The 24,423-nt window shown below is 31.9% G+C and overlaps 2 protein-coding genes across 5 annotated transcripts; one reads left to right on the plus strand and one right to left on the minus strand.

Annotated features, from left to right (window-relative positions):
* On the plus strand, positions 1-20,224 carry Grip (Glutamate receptor interacting protein). 3 transcript variants are annotated; one of them, XM_070298074.1, is made up of 6 exons: positions 1-56; positions 1,442-1,993; positions 7,518-8,029; positions 8,119-8,438; positions 18,570-18,794; positions 18,877-20,224. In XM_070298074.1, the coding sequence occupies exons 2-6, from the start codon at positions 1,459-1,461 to the stop codon at positions 19,196-19,198; spliced, it is 1,914 nt and encodes a 637-aa protein (XP_070154175.1). In that variant the 5' UTR covers positions 1-56; positions 1,442-1,458; the 3' UTR covers positions 19,199-20,224. The 3 variants fall into 3 exon arrangements, with proteins under 3 accessions (XP_070154175.1, XP_070154177.1, XP_070154176.1); XM_070298076.1 differs by having other exon boundaries at positions 18,582-18,794; XM_070298075.1 differs by lacking the exon at positions 1-56 and having other exon boundaries at positions 1,424-1,993.
* On the minus strand, positions 19,466-23,524 carry LOC138934391 (solute carrier family 35 member E1 homolog). Of its 2 annotated transcripts, none has more exons than XM_070298081.1 (3): positions 22,905-22,997; positions 20,764-20,991; positions 19,466-20,680 (listed from the first exon to the last, which is right to left on the minus strand). In XM_070298081.1, the coding sequence occupies exons 1-3, from the start codon at positions 22,914-22,916 to the stop codon at positions 20,174-20,176; spliced, it is 747 nt and encodes a 248-aa protein (XP_070154182.1). In that variant the 5' UTR covers positions 22,917-22,997; the 3' UTR covers positions 19,466-20,173. The 2 variants fall into 2 exon arrangements, with proteins under 2 accessions (XP_070154182.1, XP_070154181.1); XM_070298080.1 differs by having other exon boundaries at positions 19,478-20,680; positions 20,764-20,972; positions 22,905-23,524.
* Positions 23,525-24,423: the final 899 nt, after the last annotated feature.

Raw genomic sequence — 24,423 nt, forward strand, 5'->3', positions numbered from 1 at the left:
GTGGTAGTTTCACGCTGCGCTAAAGAGTTATCGAACAAAGACAACTTGTTTACCTCGTGAGCAAAAAAAATTATTGATTGTGCCAAGATCTGATCTTTTATATATTTGTTGTTCTTTACTTCTATCAGTGAAAGATTTAGTTTTTTTTTAATTTAACCTGAAAACTGATATATATCTTTGATCTACACACGAGTTTTAGCTACGATAGATTTATTATTAGATATTAAAAAGTAGCTATAAGAAAACATATATTTTTATATAAATATTTTTCATTAATAATCGGCTTTAATCTAGAGGATGCTCATCATTCGATGAGATGTAGAACATAATGTAGAATGTTTTTATATATTTATATAAATCGGCAAGGAAGAAGATTGCATTTGAAAGAAGCAGGTAATTTCCGAAATTTTCGTACAAATTTCATATGTGTGTGATTTGTGAATGATTTCGCTGTTCTCAACTGAAATGCTTATAGTCCAGTATATATACTCAGGAAAAGAAATCCATATATAACCAAATATAATATAATTATATATAAAATATGTCCACATATATTTCCTTTCTCTTGTATAATCTCATATATGCATATATACAAGAAAAATAATAAGAAAAACAATTGAAAAATAATTTTAAAAATAAATTTCGCATTGTTTTTTAGAAAAAGTGAAATTTAAAGAAGAACGTGAAAAATTTTTCATATCTATCCAGCAAAATATGTATATGTCAGCAATGTCAGCATTTATTCATTGCCAAGAAGTTACTAGTGAATTGGCATCAATTATGTCCACCTTAGATTTGTGATCTGCGAACAGAGCCTAGATCATAAAATCCGACAGCAGATTGGCGGCAGAAACCGAGCTTATTAACATAACCTGACGTCGTACATTACTATTCTATTTAAATTATTAGAAAATGCAGAGAGACTTTATTCGATTTCTGTCGTCAATCTGCCACTTAATCGGTAATAACAGTTTCTGTATTAAATTTGTAGCTTTTTATACCTTTTTGCTGACAACAATTTGTAACAAGCATTTGACAAGATCTGCTCTCGACAATGTATTGTTTATCTAAAATCTAAATAACTATATACGTATATAAATATTTACATATGATTATAGACATAGATAATTTTTCTTCTTACTTTTCCAAAGAAGAACAATGTATAAATTATTCTTTTAATCATTATTTAATTATACTTCTTATTATATCCTGTACATATAAAGATTATACAAAAGAAAGAAAACATACATCTAAATATATTTTTTATATATATCTTTATATTTATATTCGATTATATATGGACTTTTTTCTCGGGTGATAAACAAAAAAAAGAAGTAGATAGCAAGAAATCATCATTAAAAGATCTTCTTTCTTGAATAATGAAAATTGTTTTGCTAAATTAATTCGGGCAAAATATATCGAATCGTAATCCGAAATCAAGTAAATAGATCAACAAGGATGTTCAGTTCATTAAGACTAACAACTATGCGCTCGCACAAGAGCCGTGCCAGACCGGGAAGCATCGCTACATCCGCAAATTCCGACTCGCCCAGAATGGAAGATACACTCGCACAAATACAATACCATTCTCACAGCTTTTTGCTGTCGAACGATCAGGAAGCAACAAATGTCATCGGTTTATCATCGCCATTCAGTGTTTCTTCGAAAGTCGCGCAAGTGAGGGTGGAGCGAGAGAATGGCAGTCTCGGTGTAACTCTTCGTGGTGGAGTGTCGAAAGCTCTAATGGTGACGGGAGTAAAAACGGACGGTCCGGCTGCCAAAGAAGGAAGAGTCAGGCCCGGTGACCGGTTGCTGGCGGTAGATGACACCGAATTGCGAGGACTTACTTTGGCGGAGGCACAGCGAGCACTTAAGAAGAGTTCGGATGCACCTGTTACATCCCTCACAATTGAGTATGATGTTGCAAACATGGAAGAGGTGCGAGCGGCCACTTCCGGCCCATTGCTTATTCAACTGGAACGCGGCTTTTCAGGTATATCGTTTTTCCCTCAAACGAATTCTCATTTAAAATAAACTATAAATCTTCTTTATAGTCTAAACTATAAATATTGAATCGTAAAATCGTTAAAATTAAATCGTTAATTTCACGTTAATCTGAAATAAATATATAGCAAGGTGAGATTGTACATCAAGAGAGTTTAACTATACAAAATCCTATTAAGAACGTACTGGCTATACAATCACAACCAAAAGTTACTTCAATTTGAAATTGATGATCAAATTCTATGCTTTTGGGAGTTAAGATATGCACCATATATGCTCGTATCGTGTAAAGGATTTAAATAATGCCAATTAATATGATTTTGGCACTACAAATGAATATTTGCATATTTTGTAAATTTTATGATCGTCGGCAAAAAATTTTTGGATGTGAATTTCACTTGAAATCAGCTGTGGGAAACGAAAAAATGTTGCGTATATTAGTAATATTTAATGTACTTTAATACTGTATTTAATGTCATTTTCGGAATTTTGCATTGACTTTTCATTAATAACTCGATAACGAGTTAGTGAATCGATATCTACTTTTTTTAAAAACGTTGCTCAGTATTTTATTTATTCACAAATAAAGTTTCAGAATATTGGCAATGGTGCTTGCTTATAATTTCGTTTATATAAGTGGAAATATGCTGCTACTCCATAAGAACGCATGCAAAATTAAAGTTGGATAACTCGAGAATCGGTTAGGAAATCGTCCTTAGGTTTTATATACATGTTTAGATAGTAAATAGAAACAATCTATTAAATTTGTATGATATTGTCAATGTTAGAATGTTAGTACCAGTATGTCCTTAAATTATTTTCATTCTTCCAGTTTTTCCCGAGAAAAAAGTCAATATATATATACAATAGTTCATATCAAATTTATAAATATATAAAGTTATCCACAAATAATCAAATCTGCAATCTCGTATTACAAATTGTGTGCTACGTATTAGTTGGCAAAACTCCGACAATGACCGAGTATAATCTGCCATCTTAGTTAATGTTGGCAAAAATGCAGCAGAAATCGAGCAATCCATGCAATCATAATATACTATAAAAATTGCTGCAAAAATTTAAAAAAGCAAAAATTCTTGACACATAAAAATAGTAGAATTAGAGTATTGCGTGCTCTGATACAATATGTCAACAGAAATCAAAACTGAATAGAACATATGATATCAAGTTATATTGGCAAAATATCATTAGAAGCTCATCTGCAAGCACGGCGACGGCAAAAATGCAGCATTCGCTGCCATTTCAAAAGATAACAGCAAAAACACAGTAGAAACATAACATGATGTATTATTATAAAATAATGGCAGAAATACACCGAAATTATATAAGATAATAATATCGGGTTATAATTTTTTCGTTTACGATGTATCTGTCTCATATTCAAGTTTCTATCATAGGAAAATTCAAATAGCAAAATGATGTCATAATGACGAAATTGTCACAAAATTTTTGTTATAATATGATCAATTAAAAACGTTCGAAGTTAGATGTCATAAAATCTGAAAATGACGTCGATGTCATATCTAGAGAACGTCATCTTCTAACTTTTTTTATGGCAAAAATAAAACCAATCACATTATTAACATGTACCCATACAGCACAGAACATTGCAATTATATTGCAGTAATGTTACAATCTTGCAAGTTGCAATGTAATATTGTTGAGACATTATTGGAACATGTAATCGTAATATTTCATGAGAATGTTACAATATTGAACTGATTGTTCAGAAATCGAACAAATAAATATCCAAAAAATTAAAATTATCTATTTATTGTTTACTTAAAATGTAAAATAAAGTCTAATATCTATATAAATAAAATTTTAACTTTCATAAATTTTTTAAATCATTTTCAATTTCTTAAACTTGTAAATTATTTATAAAATAGTAATGTTAATTAGATAACAGAAAATTGTTTAATAGTTTCCATTCCTATATGAAATCAAAAAATTGATAATAATTTTTTAATATGCAAGATACTTTATATTTAAATAGACAAACTTTTGAAAATATGTATAAAGATATTCAAGAAAGACGAGAAAAAAACTCGTATTTGCGTAAATTTACAATCCTTTTCTCTTATCTCTCCCCATACAGCACTGAAGCTTCCAACAACATTGCTGCAACATTGTAATATTGCATATTGCAGTTTAATGTTGCAGAAATATTGCAAAGACATTATTTTACAATATAACTTTAGCAATGTTACAGCAACATTCCGAAAATATTACAAAAAAAGTATTCAATAATCGCTAGTTCATTCGTTTACCACTATGCGGCGCATGTTGCGCTATCTATTCCGCATTTAATTTTTAGTTATGATGATTATATAAAGTTTACAAAGAGTGGCTAATAAGATTAAAGATATAATAACTATTTTTATTAGTTTAAATTGTATGATATAATCCCAACACAGGGGACTCAGACATTGGACTAAGAATTCTTTTAATAGTTTCCATTCTTATATAAAATCAAAAATTTGATAATAATTTTTTAACATGCAAGATACTTCAGATTTTAATAAATAAATTTTGAGATTATATAAAGACAAGAGAGATGTGAAAAAACTCGTATGCGTAAATTCACCACAATCTTTTTGCATCCGGATATCTGAATATTTCGGTTACAAAGAAATTGTGAATTTACACAATTGCAAATTGAGTTTTTAATTTCTCTTAGATATTTTCTGTCACTGAAGGAAGTCGAATGTGTACTGAAAAATTTACATTTTATAATTTCGTTATTATTATAATACAGAAAATCTATATACACGCTAGATCCTGACTCTTATACGCCTAATTTCTTATTATTTTTTTTCATATGTTAAGGATATTATGTCGATAAATATACATAAAGCATTATTGCATATATATTATATTGTTATGTTGTTGTAATATTATATTGCAATATTTCTGTAGGCGGACATTTTACTATTGCTGCAATATCATAACAATGTTGCAGCAACATTTTGCAATGTTTCTGCAATATTGCAATCTTGCAGAAAAATGTTGCTGCAATGTTATTGCAATCTTGCGGTGCTGTATGGGTCTTGAATGTCTTTATATATTACCTCTATTAAGGTAGTAGGATTAAATTAGCAGAATCAAACTGGACTTATCAGATTATTTAATACCCATTTTATATTAATTTATACCACTAATAATAATTTTGTACCTCGTGCTATTTCCAAAAAAAACGTAGCGCTGCTACCATCAAATTAAGCTAGCAGGACCAAACTAAAACAAAACGAAAAGATAAAAATAAGACCAGAAATTGAAAGAGCTGAATTTGTAGTAATTTGTACCATCCAAATAAACTCAATATATTTAGCCTTTATGCTTAAAACAACCCCCAATTGAATTTAGCCCTATTAAGCTCAAGAGTAAAGTACTCTTTCCAGTCAGCAGAATCAATCGCTACTTGTACACTCGACGCGACATAACTTATACCGTCAAAATGTGAAGGTTTCAAATTTTGTACCCCAGCCGTTCTTTCAAAAATTACCCCCGACACCTATCCCTTTTTACATTCCTAATCATTAACTGTTATAATTTTACTAAAAAGTTGATGTGTAGGTTAATTGTACATTAATGTAGTTTTTCGTTCACGAACACATACATATCCTCATGCATAATCGGTATACATGCAAGTACGTATGTTTATTTTGATACCTTTATACGTAGAATCACTAAAAAATTTAGAATAAATTCATTACTGAAATATATATTTAATAAAAAGAACAACGGAGTACAAAATCTGAAACTTTAGATTTTGATGGTACAAATTATGTCGTGTTGTATGTACAAGTAGCGATTGATTCTGCTCATGGCGAAAAGTACTTTACTCTTGAGTATGAGAAGGGTCGGAGGTAGTTTTCGAAGGAACGGCGAGGGTACAAAATCAGGAACTTTAGATTTTGATAGTACAAATCATGTTGCGTTGTGTGTACAAGTAGCGATTGATTCTGCTCGTGGCAAAAGGTACTTTATTCTTGAGACGGATAGAAGTCGAGGATAGTTTTCGAAGGAACTGCGAGGGTACAAAATTTGAAACTTCACATTTTGGTGGTACAAATTATGCCCCGTCAAGTATATAAATAGCGATTGATTCTGCTGATTAGAAAGAGTATTTTACTCTTGAGCTTAATAGAGCTAAATTCAATTGGGGGTTGTTTTAAGCATAAGGGCTAAATATATTGAGTTTATTTGGGTGGTACAAATTAGTACAAATTCAGCTATTTTAATTTCTGGTCTTATTTTTATCTTTTCGTTTTATTTTAGTTTGATCCTGCTAGTTTAATTTGGCAGCGCAACGATTTTTTTGGAAATGGCACGAGGTACAAAATTATTATTAGTGGTACAAATTAGTATAAAATACTATTAGTAGTAAATAATCTGATAGGTCTAGTTTGATTCTGCTGATTTGATCCTGCTAGCTTAATAAAAGTTTATATATTTTCAAAGTTTATCTATCAAATTTGAAACGTTCTGCATATTTGTAGCAACGCATTTCAATATTACAAATATATTGCACCGTAACAATACTGTAATCTTACATTGTAATATTTCTAAGGGCGAACATTTCAACATTACCGCAACCTTGCAGTAACATTACAGAAACATTTCGCAACTTCTATGCAATATTACAATGTTTCAATGCAAGGTCTGTCTACCATATGCAACGTTTCTGCAATCTTTCGATGCTATGGGTAATAACATATATAGATATAATATATATAGATAAATTTAAATAATTTAATTTATAAGATCAAAAATTTTATTTATATGGAAGTTTATATCTTAAGTAGACAATAATGAGAACCATTTTTACTTATTCGGACAATTCCTGTCCGAATGATAATAGTTGTTATAATGTTATTAGCCGTATTTTGTAGGTTTTATGATAAAAACTTGAATACGAGTATACTACATAGCGATAAGCAAATGAACTATAACCGTAGTAATAAGTTACAAGTTATAAATTACGAAAGGATCTTATTTAGACGATTTTAGGTCGTCTTCAAAATAACGTCTTTGACTGGTCTAAAAAATGATTTTTAAAGGTCAATTATTAGCCGCCAACATCATAGACCATAAATTACTAAAAATAGACGTCATTATGTCGTCTTTTGATGTCACTCTGCTACTTGGGAATAAAGATTGCAAAATGCGATTAACAAGATTAAAAATGAGCATTCATATAGCATTAATATAATGGTGTTCTTCCTAAGTTCTTAATATATTCTTGATATCTTCTTTTCTTGATATTAGAAAAAATTTTTAACATCTGTTTCTGTATTATCACTACTTCATATTCATTATTTAATTACATATGTATAACATGAAAATATTGTTACACATAATCAAAATGATATTTTTATTCTGCACACGAGGGAATAAAAATGTATTAAAAATAGAAAAATTATTTTGTCCTGACATGTTAAAAATATGAACATTTGAATGTATATTAACTTGAAACATTTGAAAATCTTCAGGAGAACTAGGTTTAACCGTGAGAGAAACATCAAACGGAATCTACATAGAAAGTCTCCGTCCGGCGAGCACAGCAGATCGCTGTGGCGCTCTCCAAGTAGGAGATCAGCTATTGGCCGTGGATGATACGTCTGTTCAGGACGCGGCAACCGCCGCGAAGCTGCTTAGAAATAATTCCCAAAGCTATCGTATTGCTAGGCTACAAATATTACCACGACCATCGAGAACAGTCAAAAGGAGAGCACAACCGCAGATCCAGCAGAACTCGAATCAGACTCTACAAATGAAGGAAAACCTGACGGTCATTCTCCGACCAGATCATCGGGGCTTTGGGCTTGCGCTTAAATTAATTGAAGATCGCATGAATTACGTCGTGAGCTTCTTGGAAGCTGGTGGACCGGCGGAACAAAGCGGTGTCCTTTTGCTTGGTGATAAGGCTATCGCAATCAATCGGAGAATGTTACGCGATCTGCAACCGACTGAAGTAGCTAATATACTTGAGACGTCGCAATTGGTAAACACACATCTTTTCTTGTTTTAATTTTTATAAAAATAGGATGAAATATCTTTGTATTAATTATTTTTATATATTGGCATAATCAGATCGAGTTAGTGATAGAATACAGAGTAGGTGGACCAGTGGTTCCGAATTCCGGAGTTTTCACAGTGAGAGTAACGAGGCCGTTAGGTGGTCAACCCGATCTGGGTCTCACAGTTAATGAGGACTTAATAATCACGGAAGTTCGCCGAGGATCGCTTGCTTATCGAACAGGCAGTTTAGCATCCGGCGACAGGCTGCTCGCGATAGATGGGGAACAATTAGATTCTGGAGATTTAAGACAAGCCGCTCAATTATTACATCGACCCAGCAGTTCAGTAGTTGCTTTAACTGTCAGAAAACCAGATCCTAATCCAGAAATAAGGTATTTAATAATGTACATAACACTTTTTAGAAGTCTTAAGTTTTCAAGTATTTAATTTTTAAAAACGTAAATACCTATGTAAGGAAACAAAAAAAACCTGTTAGCTGCGCACTTCCTAAATTTCGTATTTTTATTAATTGTGCTGCATTTATGGTAATTGTACCATAATTTTTATTAAAACTTATTGTTTATATAGGGAGGCCCATTTTAAATGACGCATTAATTGATATTTCTCGAAAACCAAGGCTTCTATCAAAAAATGTTTCGTACAAGTTTTGTAATTTTGTGGGAGACATAATTCAGATAATCAAGCGTGATTAATCATTGAGCAATCCAAAATTCATTACATATGTTGTTAAATGCTTGTTGTACATTTGCTGACATCGAAATAGAACGCATTACTAAATGCAGTAACATGAGAGCTTATAAAAGCAATCAGTTGACGAAATTTCAAGGACAAGCAATCACCCAGTAAGCAATTTGATAACAAATTGTTGCCAAATTGGCATCAAATTTGCTCAAAACTTGGTAACAAATCCAATGCCATCTGTGTCCGCAATAAGCTTGTGTTTTGGTGACAAAGCTTGTTGACATAATCTGACAGCAAATTGACGGCAAAAACCAAGCAAAGCTTGACATGATTTGATGTCAGATTGATGGCAAAAATCGAGCAAGATCTGCGCAAGACAATCTGATAGCAGATTGTTAGCAAAAACCGAACAAATTCTGCAGCTTTCGACCATTCATATAAAATAGTATATTTAAATGGATTTAAAGTCTCAACCCTAAGTAACAAAATGATGATAAGTTAGACATTAGATAATTAGACATTATATAAAATCATATATTAATATGTTAAAACATATAGGTAAATTTAAATAATTTAATTTATAAAATTAAAGATCTTTTTGGATAGAAATTTTTCAAATAAGTGAAAATCGAACAATTATCTGTCCGATTTGCCAAAAATCAATTCAATATCTGAATTTCCTGTATAAGAATTGTGTCAAAAATTGAATTGATAAAAATACATATATTATAATATTATTAGCATTTTGCAGGCTTTATAAACACTTATAACAAGATTTTGAATACGGGTATAGATAATGAATAACGCGCCGCATAGCGATAAGCGACTGAACTATTTTATAATACTTTATAATAAGCTGCAGATTCTGTTCGGTTTTTGCTGCCAATTTGCCATCAGATTGCGCACTCCAGATCTTGTTCAGTTTTTTCCGACAATCTGATGTCAGTCATGTCAGCAAACTTTGCTCGGTTTCTGCCGCCAATTTGCTGTATAATTATATTAGCAAGCTTTGTTTAGTTCTTGCTGGCAATCAGCTTAATCGGTAATATCAACTCTTGTACCAAATTTGTACAATACAGCACTTTTTGCTGACAATAATTTGTAGCAAGCACTTGGCAATATCTGTTAGAACAGACGTGGCTGACTGGGTAGTTATAAGTACACGTTATGTTATCAGTAACAGGACAATAACTGATAGTTTATCGTTTCACCTAAAGCATTGCAACGGCAATATGGCGGTAACAACAAAAATACAATGGCTGCGTTCAGCAAAACAATGACTACGTTTACAATGACGTTACATAGACTATGTTTACACCTAAGAGTCAATTTCACCAAGCCCGGTTAGATGAACCGACGGTTAAAATTAGCAGGGTGATTAACTGAAATGACATAAATGCTTCATTTTCCTTCACTTCTATTTTCTGTTGGCCACCTTGCTAATTTTAATCGTCGGTTCATCTAACTGGACTTGATGAAATTGGCCCTTACACGTTACCCCTAGAGTCCTATATAATCAGAGAAGCGACAAGGGTGTTCCGCTTGCTGATTGGCTGACCGTTACGGGCCGTTCCACTTAACGACTGCAACGCTCACGTATCATTTCATCTTTGTTGTTCACCGAAAGTTAAATAAAGACAGATAATGCTTGCGAGCGTTGCGGTCGTTAAGTGAACGCGTCCTATGTTGGCGGTTAGTTTGCACGTAGTGAAACCTACGTGCAAACTAATCGCAACCGGCGTACCGTAAGCGAGAAAAAAGTATATTTGTAATGTTATTTTCTAAAAAAAAACATTTTGAATATCTTTGAGACATTTTTAAGACATTTTAGATTACACATGGACAGCTGGGGAACCAACATGGTGATTATGAAATGGAAGGGGTAACGATGTCGATTCTCTGATTATATAGGACTCTAGTCACCCCTAATCGGGTTTAATAACATCCGTAGTTTTAAGACTGGCCAATCACAGTCATTCCATTCTTCAGAGGAATAGCTGTGATTGGCCAGTTTTACAACTACGGACGTTATTAAACCCGATTAAGGGTGCCATGTAACAGAGCTCATTGAGCTCAATTTGTTACACGGCACACTTAGGGCCAATTTCACCAAGTCCGATTAGATGAACCGACGGTTAAAATTAGCAAGGTGGTTAACTGAAATGACATAAATGCTTGGTTTTCCTTTACCTCTATTTTCTGTTAGCCATTCTGCTAATTTTAACTGTCGGTTTATCTAACCGGACTTGGTAAAATTGGCCCTTAGAGTTAACGTGTAAACGTAGTCAGTGGTCTAGTTTCCACCGAAGTTGTCAATCCAATTCTGTTTTGGTGTGCATCGAATTTAACGTACTGTTTCCACTGGAAGAAGAATAGAACCAAAGAAGATCAATATTTCAGTAGAGCCAACTTAACTTTTGTTTGTGAATGTAAATAAACATAATCCTTGCAGATAAATGTCTGAAAAAATTTAAATCATCCATATTGAAAAAAAATATATATATATATTTTTAATATTCCCAAAAATACACTAATAAATAGCTCGTTTTATTTAATTTTATGAATTTTTTGCGAGATTCCATATTTAACAAAAAAAAGGTTTGGACTATTAAATTATTATTGAAAAAACGATTGAAAGTTATTGAAAACCAATAGTATTTAATCGATTTTTGCTAAATATAATATTTGTTTGCTAGGGTTCCTTATTGAAAATAATATTAGAAAGTTTCTGGTATGTTGTATGAATATTAATACAAGTTATGCGCAAGGTCCCTGGAATGTTAATGGGATAAATTTGTGCAAACATTTTCATGTTGCTGGAAGATTAATGGCAGATTTATTAATCTCCGTGGAATGTTACTATCTTACAATTTAAAATGACTAGAACCTTATTGGGATGTTGATGTGCTGTAAGGGTGCTAACATGATTTGACGTCAGATTGTCGGCAGAAACCAAGCAAGATCTGTGCGCACGCAATCTGATGGCAAATTGGCAATAGAAACCAAGCAGAATTTGCAGTTTTTAGCATTGATATAATTTATTGAAATAGTATAGTTTATTCGCTTACCGCTATGCGGCACGCTATTCACTTTCTATACCCGTATTCAAGTTCTTGTCATGAACATATATAATGCCTGCAAAATACGGCTAATAACATCGTAATTATTTCTATCAGTTTCATTTTTGATACGACACTCGTACCAAGGAATTCAAGTATTGAACTGATTTTTTGAAAATCGGACAAATAAATATACTATTTTTACTTATTCGGACAAATAAATTTCCGATTTTTACTTAGGACCGTGGCACATAAAAAAACTTAAACAGTAAGACTTAAGACGTAAGCGAATTGACCAATCACGGTCGAACAGTAAGGCAGCCATATTGAAACGTAAGCTACGCTGAAAATTCCGTATGGTTGAAATTCTTAAGTTTTAAGTCTTACTGTTTAAGTTTTTTTATGTGCCCGGGCCCTTATTCGAACAGAAATTGTCCGAATAAGTGAAAATCGTTCGTTATTATATTTACTTAAGATCCCAGTAAGCAAAATGTTAGCAGCCTGGTAACAGTTTGTGAGCAGATTCAAGCAGCATATTGCAGCTTGCATCAACTGCAAGCAGATTAAAGTAGCATATTGCAGCTTGCATCAACTGTCCGTATTAAGCTTGTGTTCTGTTGGCAAAAGCTATCGAAATAAGCCGACAGAAAATTAATGGCAGAAATCGAGCAGGATATGCGCAACGCAGTTAGATGCCAGATTGGCGGCAGAAACCGAACAAGATCTGTTGTTACAATTTAAATGAAATAGCGGCATTTAAATGTTTAATTCATTAATTTACATTGCTCGTTTCTCTTACATAATAAATGCAGTATACAATGTATGTAACATATATTTGTTTTATTGGGACAAAAAATGTTAAATTTCGGTCACAAAATGACCAATTATAGACATTCTAAGTTAGGCCTCATAAAATCCGAAAATGACATCAATAGTCGATACGTTACATTTACGAGACGTCATTTTGTAACATTTGTATTAATAACATATATATATATATATATATATATATATATATATATATATATATATATTACATTATTTATATATTACATAATTAAATTATTTAAATTTTCCTATATATATATATAGGAAAATTTAATTAATTTAATTTATAAAATCAAAGATTTTATTTTTATATGAAAATTAATTTCTATTTTTTATATCTTAAGTAAGTAATAACAAAATATTTTTACTCATTTGGACAGAAATTGTCCGAATAAGTGAAAATCAGATATTTATTTGTCCGATTTTCCAAAAATCAGTTCAATATCTCACTACCCCTGTACGGGAATCGTATAAGAAATTAAACTGATAGAAATAATTACATATGTTATTAGTTGCATTTTACAGGCTTTGTATATACTCATGACAAAAACTTAAATACGGATATAGAAAGTAAATAGTGCGCCGCATAGCCGTAAGCGAATAAACTATACTATTTCAATAAATTATATAAATGGCTAAAAGCTGCAGATCTTGCTCGGTTTCTGTTGTCAATCTGCTATGATAATTTTGCGCAAATTCTGCTCAGTTTCTGCTACTGATCTGCTGTCAAATTATGTCAGCTAGTTTTGTAATATTTCTAGTGATATTCAGCCATCATTATCTAATATAACAGATTTTGTATACAATCTACAGCCTTTCTAAATAATAATATAGCTCCCATAAAATCAAAACAAACAAATAAATAAATTAGCTTAAGGAGCAAAGGCGCAAATAACAAAAAAATAACTTAATAATAACTACACGTTTATGTCTTGATAGAAACTCTTAAAATTAGAATTAAAAAGCAAAAGCGCATCGTAAAGATATAAATATCACAAAATAAATAGCACAAACATTTCAGTCTTTAACTGGACTCTCTTCAGTGAAAAATTACGGTCAGCAAATAAAATCAGAAATAGTCAAAAATTGTTCATCGATCCTCTAAAGGCACGTTAATATTTGTCAAAATTCACCATCCACTACATAATTTTCCCCAGAACTTGTGGCAGGAAATTTAAATCAGACAACGCCTGGAATTTTAAAAACAGTGGTGGAATAATGAGAACCAAGGATGTTAAAATTCTAAAAACGCGATTCACCCATGAAGGGCCCATGCTAGGCGCAGTCAAAGGCATGCACGGAACTCGCATGATAATAACAAATAGAGATCAACGAGGCAAACAAACAAGCATAAATCGAAATTAAATTGCGGTAAATTTTAAATCTTACTGAGCTTATCGATAATCGATAACTAAGAGTAATCAAGTAACTCCGTGTCACTTTGCAAGTTTAAGCCTGACTTTTGTCTTTTAATGAATAACATTTCGAAAGTAAGTCCTCCCGTATAACAAGGCTCATTGTCCAAAACCTGCCCAGACAGCCAAGAATATTAAAATCACGTTTTACCAAAGCTTTGCGGCAAGATATGCTTTCATTTGGACAACAATTGTCTAGCAAACATTTGTCTTGTTTTGATTTGTCAAAAAATTTGGATCAAATTGACGGCAAAATTTTTCGTCTTACGATGCTATAAATAATAGAAAAAGGCTTGTCCATAAATTTTACGCATAGAAGAACACGTATGATGCTACTCACGGTGTAACACAAACTTTATGTCAATTAGTAGCAAATCTTATACACGCTATAATAGCAAATTTACAACGAGAACAAAGCAAACCTTATTGTACACGATATGATAACATATTTATGTTAGAGAAACGTGAAGTCAAATAGATGTATTCTATTCGACACGTCTAAGATAGGTCGACTTTCGCATCTAGATAGACGTCATAGTGGCCTCGTTTAAATGTTTAATAAACATCTCATTATCTGACGTTTTTTGGACGTTTTGGACCAATTACAATGTTAATATATGATAACATATTAATGTGTAATACATATAGATAAATCTAAATAATTTAATTCATGAAATTAAAGATTTTATTTATACGAAAGTTAACTTCTAATTTTATTTTAACTAAAGACAATAATGAATGACTTTCATTTATTTGGACACTTTATGTCCGATCGGGCATTATCTGTCCAATTTTATAAAAATCAAGTCAATATCTGAATTTTCTTGTATCGTATCAGGAATTAAACTGATGTAAATAGTTGTTATTAATCGCGTTTTGCAGGCTTTATATACACTTCTTGACAGAAACTTGAATACGAGTATATAAAATAGTGCGCCGCATACCGATAAGCGAATGAAATATAAATCCGCGGCAGTCAATCATTAGCAGTTTTTCCGTTAAAGTATATTGTTTAAGGACTAATTAATACCGGTTATTATACATAATTATACGGTCAGCAAATAGCAAAACAGAATGGACATACGATATGCTATCTCTTTCTCTCATCACACACAGTCATAAACATCGTCAATCACAAAAAACTCATATGATATATTGACAAAAGTTTGACCTTAAGGTTATAAAGTGATTAATGTATGAACACAAATATGTTTATGAGATTATTTTTCCAACAAGAGAATTTTTTTTCTGTTTTTATTATGATATTACACATACCTATTTTGTTAACATTTACTTAGAGGTTTATTAGATGTCTATTAGATGTCGAGAAGTGATTTGCAGTCCAAAGAGTGTTTCATAAACAGTGCACTACTATTGTGTGAATATTAAGTTTTAATAGTATCTAAAAATTCAATGACACAAAATTACATGGCATCTAATTCATGTTTCTAAATGTTGTTTTAGACTAGATGGCTCCGACATCTAATAGACGTATATCCGATCTCACGTTTCTCCCTGAACAGAGCAAAGTATATTCTGGCACAACGAAACGCAAAATTCACTCAAATAACAGAGCAAACCTTGCCATGCACAGCATGATAGCAAATTTACAACTTTACTTTATTACAAACTTTACAAAAACATAGTATTCAGCCGATAATTCATTTGTTCATCACTATGTAACGCGCTATATGCACCCATCTCGTACTTGATTTTTAGGTTAAGGTTGGTCTTGCAGAGCAACTGGCAAAAGATTAAAAATATAATTATTTCTATCAGTTCAATTACTGATACAATCCCAACATAGAGAATTCAGATATTGGACTGATATTGTTTCTCTTAGATCGGGCAGATAAATGTCTCAGAAAGTTTAAATCATTCGTTTATTGTTTACTTAAAATGTAAATATATATATATATATATATATATAATTCATATATTCATCATATTATGAATTCATTTTCAATTATTCATATATTATCATCATCTCATAATTATAATAAATGTCACCTAAGACTCTTGTCTGCGCGGTCGCATATTCTTAAACGACGCGTTAGAAAACATGATGGATTGCTTCACAAAAAATATTCTTCTCTGCAGATTTATTGTTCCTCAGAGTTTGTCACAAGGTTTCTGAATCACCCTATACAAAAAATTACCACAAATTTACGATCATGCCGTACACGGCAAGGTTTGTCCTATTCTTGCTACAAATTTGATGTCATGCCGTGCACAACAAGGTTTGCTCTATTATTTGCATAAAATGTGCGTCACACTATTGCGACAAGCCTTGCCAGCAAAAGCTAAGTTTTTTGCGGACACACCTTGTCACAATTTTGCTGTAAAGGCATGTTCGAGTTTGCTGCAAACTTTGCATCATTTTGCTTGCTGGGATATCATTACATTGATATGTATATCACGTGCAATAACATTATGTAATTATTATCCCAGATAGCCAAGTTTGCCCGATCACGTATTGCAAATTATGCATTACATATTATATCGGTAGAACTATGGTAGCAGCCGCGCATGATTTGCCATTTTAATTAGTGCCGGCAAAAATGTAACAGAAAACAAACAATCTCTGCATCATTATATGTTACAAAAAATGCTACAAAATTTAAATAGAAGTTCTTGGCATAAAAACAATAGATTTAAAGCACTGCGTGTTGGCACAATATGTCAACAGAAGCCAAATAAAAACTGAACATAATATGACACATCATGCTATATTGACAAAATATCGTTAGAAATCGAGTTTATCTGCAAGCACGACGTAACGGTAGAAATGCTGCAAAAATTAAGCATGTGCTGCCATTTCAAAAGATAACAGCAAACACACAGCAGAAACACAACATGATCTGTTATCATAAAATAATGGTAGAATCACAGCATTATTAAGATATCAAAAGTTACAGTTCTTTCGTTTACCGCTATATGACATATCTATCTCGTGTAATCAAGTTTCTGTTATAGATAAATATAAAGATCGCAAAGCGGGGTTAACAAGATTAAAAATTTGTAATGGCTCCTGCACACAAGACGCAGCGACACGGCAAGCGTTGCCACATCCTGTGTCCTGTGTACAGGAGTCATAATATCTATTTTATCAGCTTAATTTCTGCATTTTAACAAAGGACTCAGAATATTAAACTTAAAAGTTTGGAAACCGAGTGGATAATTAGAAAATTTATTGACTTCTTGAAACAAAATAAAGAGTTCAATTTCTATACAAATTTTGAAATTTACGAATTATTAATGATTAATAAATTAATCATTTATTTAAAAATTTATATATTTAATTAATTATTTATAACTATGCCAATATTCAGATTTTATTGTATCTACATTAGTAATTATGTTTTGCAGGCGTGTTTTATCTTTACTGTGTTTTCGTCGTCCCATTGTGACAGCAGGCAATGCTCGACTTTTGCTGCGTTTCTGCCGTCACATTGTAACGGCAGACCATGCTTGATTTCTGCAGCATTTCTACCATCAGATCTGATATAGCAGACTTCGCACGATATTTGTTACATATCTGCTGTCACGACATAATAGCAAATAATACTCGATTTTTGCTCTATTTTCTCTGTTTTATTATATCGGCAAGCTGTGCTGTCAGAAATTAAGCTTAATGAGGACGCAGCAGAGTGGAATCTGTTGCAAAGTCGTGATTGAATTTGCTGGTATACTGCTGGCATACTGCTAGCATTTTGCTATCTGGGTGTACAATATGAAAAAAAAGAAAGTACAAAATAATAGCAAAAAAGTAAATCAAAAACACAAATAACTTTAAAAAATAAATTTTTATAAACGAAATAATTATACATAAAATAATATACAAGATGTCTGGTAAAGATTGTGCCAACGCTCATGAGCAGATAGAGCACAATAAACTGAACAGAAAAGTTTTTTACCATTTTGCGATTTTCGTAATAATTATTGAAAAATTAATTTAAAAAAATCAATTCACGTAACTATAAACGTGCGGCGAGAAAGAGACATCCCAAAAGTTTGCTGTTGTTAGGCGCGCGAGGAAGTTTTGAGAGAAGCGCTCTACAAATGACAACGGTTATGTACGAGCGGTATATAACGATGAATTTTTGCGTTCTAGCAATCATACATCAATCACACATGGGTTGTCCCTTTTTACTGCGCGCTTATATTCACATAAATTGGTCGATTTTTTAAAATTAATTTCTCAATAATTATTACGAAAATCGCAAAATGTTAAAGGACTTTTCTGTTCAGTTTATTGTGCTCTACCCGCTTACGTTGTTGGCACAATCTTTACCAGACACCCTGTATATTAAAATATTTATTTTATATAAATTTTGTAATTACAATATACATTCAAAGAACATGAATTTAATGCAAATGACGTAAAAATAAAGAAACAATTTTTTATCTTTTCAACACGAAAAGCGTGTACTTAAATGTAATATTTTTGTAAAAAGTTCAACGCGTTAAAAAAAAAAAAAATATTTATTTACTTATACTTGAAAGAAAAGCTTTATAGAGATTGTTCCAGGAAACTTAGTATAGGAAATGACACAGTCCAGCCACAGTTTTCCACTGATGTATTACGTTCAGCTAGAGAGAGTCTTCCTAGTGTGGATAGCGCGGTGGATTCTTGGGGCGAATTGGGAGAGAGTGGTAGTACTATGCCAGAGATATTGAGAATTTGGGATACTGTTTCTGTAGACAGCGGACAGTTAGACTTATCAATACCATCTTATCCAGGGTATTGATCGATTAACTTACAATCACAAGATTTATTCAATAACAATCGTTTCTTCGTGTAATGTTTCTTGTTTAAAATGCAGAGTACAAGAATGCGGTGATTCCGACAATAAAGCCCAGCAGATAGTGCATGTATCATTGCACAAAGATCCTGTTTATGAAGACTTTGGCTTTTCAGTGTCAGACGGTCTTTATGAACGAGGAGTTTATATAAATCGTTTACGGCCCGGCGGACCTTGCGATGGTATTCTGCGACCATATGACAGAATTCTTCGAGTGAACGAAACCAGCACGGAAGACTGCGATTGTTGTTTGACGGTTCCACTTATCGCAGCAGCCGGACCGCGTTTAGATCTAACCATAGCAAGACTCTTATCCCCACAAAATATTCTAAAAACTTTGTAAATCGATACAATATCATCATCTATAATTAACTGCTAATATATCATCGCGATGTTATTTTATTACAGAATATCTTGGTTACTTTGAAGAATATTTTATCGTTATATTAAATATTTTAAAGAGTACTGAATAAACTAGATATTGTTGATACTAGTAGTTATTTTTGGGGCACGACTGCAATTTTATATATGAGCATTGCCTCAAACAATATATAATGCTTTCAATATATTTTTGTACGTGTATATTATTTATAAAAATAGATGCATAGACATTTTTTTCTACATAAAATTCACACACGCACATGCTCAACATACAATCTGTGAACATGCACCTGTATATTGACACTTAAAAAACTAAAGAAGTTAAATAAAATTAGAACACAACATAATTTGTATAATATCCAAATCACAATTACATAAACTGTATATTGTAACTGTTTAATTATTTAGATAATTTAACACAATTTTCACAATGTATTCTTATTAATTTCTATATATTAATAAATATGGATCAAATATGTGAGAATACAAGATGTTAAAACATATTACATATTTTTCATATATACTAGGAGCGATTTGCAGGAATGTAATCAGTTTTGTGGTTAATGCTAATTGAACCAGCAATCAGCTATAAGACCATATTTTTAAACAATGCTATCATACCTTACCAGCAGGTTCAGTTTTAAAATTGAAAAACCAAATCGAATTTATCACAACAAATGTAGAACGAAAATATAGAATATTTTTTATTAGCTAAGAAATATTGATTATCGCAATTAAATCCAAGAAATATAAATCACATTTTCCTGCAATATTTGATGAGTTTCTTTTATGTATCTAGCCAATTATATGCATGTATAACAAATCAGGTTATATTTTATTGTATGAATGGAACTAATCCGTAGACAAATGAAAAGGATAGGTTTCACTGATATAGAAAACTTACATGAGTTTGTCAAAATAAAACTATTACTTGAGACTAGATTGCAAATGATTGATGTTGTTTATTGGCAAATCCATTTACCATGAAGGAACTGTTATTACCATTCTGATTATAATATTTTGGAAGAATTGTCTCCTTTTGTTTCTCCAACTTCTGATTATACTTAGCATTATTGTAACACAATACCCCAATTATAGCCATAGTCATCCCAAATATATTCAGCCATGTAACTGGATTGCCAAGTATGAGTAATGTTACTGCGATCACAAATATGCGTTTGCTCGCGCTGGCTACCGCATACGTTAAAGGAGTTACGATAGATAGCACAGAAAACGCGATAATGTTTTGAAACCAGTTCAATATACCATCTAAAAACAACAATCCTAATATGTAATAACTCATCTCTACTGATGGTCTCATCATCGGTTCATATATCAAACTATATAGATCGTATACACCCCAAATTGGCGAAAACATAAACAGAGCCAGACGGCCAAGTATGTGCAGTAGCCGTAAGTGATGTATCCCTGTTTCATGCAGTACCTATAAACAAATAAATTGTAAGGTTTAGTTAAAGTAAGACAGAATTAAATGTTTTCTAAGATTTGGTTCATTTTATATTTTACCTTTTTTGAATAAATATTCTGCAAGGAAAATGCCATAGTAGATGCTAATGCACTTATCAGGCCAATCATGTTGAAACTAAGTTCTGTTAGCGTAGCAATCGCTACACCACCGACTATTGGTACAAGGCTCAAGTAGACTTTCCATGTCTGTTGTTCTTGAAGTATTATTCTTGATAGGGCTACCGTAAAGAGGGGCATTGTAGCCTTCACTGGGACAGAGCCAAACTTCTGTTAATATAAGATAATATAAGACTAATATAAAACTAAAGCAAACATATAATGTTTATATGGTAATTTTTATAAAATTATATTTTCAAAAAAACACTAACAAAAATCATTATAGTTAGATTATTTAATAATATATTTATATTTATTTCTTTCCATATCTATACTTGATAACAGTAATTCAATTTGATAAAAAAAAATTCTAAATTTCCCTGCCATATATTTTCTTAATATATGCTATATACATATACATAGTTGCATAAATATTTTTTATAAATATGTATTTTTTATTCATCATTCCTGGAATCATATTACATGAGTAATATATGTGTGTTCTGATTGACTGTCAGTATTGTCGGCATTCTAAATAATTATTCTCACACATACATTCATCTATATATGACATGTTATTATTAAAACAAGGAATCAAGGTATATTTCTTTCTTCTCTTTTTACTCAAATCTGGTAAAAAATTTTCTGAAAATTCCCTGACCTTCTAAGTTAGGTTATTTCTGTTCAAAATTTCAAGTATAAAGAAAATATTTTAAAAATATTTTTGATGCAACTCCATAAAATAAATTTTTTGGATGCGTGCTTTCTAATATTTTTCACTCATACAAAAGTAACACAGGGCCTCTTAAATTTTAAGTACTAGATTATGTAAATGTACCAAAAAAACTGAATAACTTCTGCAACATAAACATTTTTTATTTGCATATAACATTTTCATTTTTTTATCATAAAATTATAATAAAAATATGTATATACTACATATTCAATATTTTGTTAAAACTTTGATTATACAAATAAAGATAGATATATATATGTATAATTAAAAAAAAAAATTTCCCAATAAAATTTCATAAGAATTCTCTGATATTTGAGATGCAAAAAAAATCCCTCAGAAGTCCAGATTTTCCATGTTTCTCCAGAGAATAAACACTCTGAGAATATATATCATAGTTATCATCAAAATATATTCAAATATATTTTTATAAACATACTGTTATGTTTATATAATATAAAATCTTGCTAAGAAACAAGATTATATAACCCAAGCATCGCATATTATTTTTATATTATTCAATGTTATTGAATTTTTTCAATTTCTCTTATTGTGCAAAGACTTGACATGCTTGACAATAATTGCATATATTTTCAGCAACATGTAAAAGATCGTTATATTTGCTATTGTCATTTCGAAACTATACTGGGTGTTTCAAAAGTGGAAGTCAATCGCTCGGGAGGTGATTAGGGACCTAAAAATAAAAAAAAAATTGATATGAACATAGGTTCGGAAATGTATTATTTTCGAATTATCTCCATTTTTATGTTGAAATTTCAAATTGCTTTGCTTTCGCATTTTTTTATCAAAATTGAAAGAAGAGATGTTTTGTATTTATTAATTTTATTTTATTAATTTTTTTGTATTTATTCATATTTTTTATCCTGGGTAGTGCTAAAGCAGCCCGCAACTTTTATTTGACTTTAATTATATTGTAAAACTCTTAAAAGCCATCTCTTCTTTCAATCTTGACAAAAAAATTCTAAAGCGAAGCAATTTGAAATCAATTTCAATATAAAAATAACGATAAATCGAAAACAACACATTTCGGGACTTATGTTCATACCAACTTTTTTTCTTGTCTTTGAGTCCCCAATCATTTCCCGAGCGATTGATCTCCATTTTTGAAACACCTGCAGCTGGATTCGGGGAGACGCTATGAACGCTAACAGTGTTGTTCTATCATTGTTACTGAAAGTTGAACAAGACAGAGCTCATAGCGCTAAAAACGTGCCGAGCCTAGTCTGTATATGCGGCACGCATGTGTATACATATGTGCATACATATGCGCATTGCGTGGCACATTTGTGGGGCATGTGGGATTTTAAAGGTTTGTGTTATGTATACATACCAGTGTGAGCATAGGAAACAGGTACTTTCCAGATGCTGACGTGGCTGAACACGTTTGCGAGGAATTTGCCTAAGGCTAAGGGTACGATGAGCCGTAAATAATAGCTCCACGTTATGTTGGATGAGTATCGTCTCACGCCCCATAGATTGAAGAATGGGCCAGAATAAAGAGTGATTGAGGTTAATTGGACCATGGTGACGGTGAGCGGATACGGGAACTCGGACAACAGCATCTTACCGACAACGTTGCTGCTGCTAGATATCACATACCACAGCAGGCACAGGAATAATACCGTCACCATTTCGCGGTTATTTCGTCTATCATCCATAATGTTCATACGATAGAAAGAGCGAGCGATCATATCAAAACTCACTCCCAAACCTAGTTCACTGCTTTATCACACATACATTTATAATATATATATACACGATATTCATGAATTCACACTCTTTGTGGCAGTCAGCGATTTTTAAATGTCAGCAGAGAAGCGATAAGAACTGTGAGAGCGGTCACACCGGTGTTTTTCGTATGTACAATCAGGGCTGCGTTCGGAAACATCACCCGTGTGCACTGTGCACACGAGCAACGTTCTATCTTTGTTATTTACCAAAAGTTGAACAAAGATAGAACGACACTCGTATGCACACGGGTAAAGGTGCCATTACATGGCATCATCGAGCATCGAGCGTCGAGCGTCTGCGTCTACACAGAAATCATTGCGCAGAAATTTGAATAAGATAGATTCCAGCTTCTTGATGCTAATAGCATAATGAATGATATGAATTCGATCGAGATAAAAGTAATGATGTTCTGATACACATTAATACTGAAAATTGATATTAATTTACATTATATACACAATAGATATTTTTATAAACAAAATATATTTAAAACGCTACTATCCCCTAGCAGAATATTAGAATCTAATCAAGGATTAAGGGATGTAGTTTTCATAATTTTTTTTTCTGCATGTTTATAACATACTGCTACTTTAAATCATTTCCTACTTTTAACAATAGTTTCTCAAACTGTGTCATTTTGTCATTTGTGAATCCTTTTTTGTGTCTTATTTATTTGAATATTTCAACCATCCAAAATCTCTTGCTGCATTTGTATTTTTATTTTATTTTAATTTACACTGCTATAGTAATATTTTATAATATATTTTTGATTAATAATAATAATACATACACATATCTATTATATAATAAAATAAACGAAATAAATATAATTCTGAGCAACAATATTCTGCGCAGACGCTTAACACTCGATGCTTGACGATCCCATGTAAAGGGACCTTGACGTTTCCGAACGCAGCCCAGTGGCGGGATTCTCTAATGTCTTAGCGACAATTATCGTTGTCGTTAGCGAACGATAGCCTATGAGTACGTTTACACGGCAACGTTAATCCGGTTTAGTAACAACCGCTGTTGCAACTACTGATGTTAAATGCCGTGTAAACAGTGCTTTACGCCGATGTTATTGCACCAGTTGTAATAACGCTACTTCTGCTGAGGAA

The sequence above is a fragment of the Polyergus mexicanus genome, unplaced genomic scaffold (assembly GCF_030449975.1).
Source record: "Polyergus mexicanus isolate NDT 795.1 unplaced genomic scaffold, iyPolMexi1.0 SCAF_6, whole genome shotgun sequence".
Lineage (NCBI taxonomy): Eukaryota > Metazoa > Arthropoda > Insecta > Hymenoptera > Formicidae > Polyergus > Polyergus mexicanus.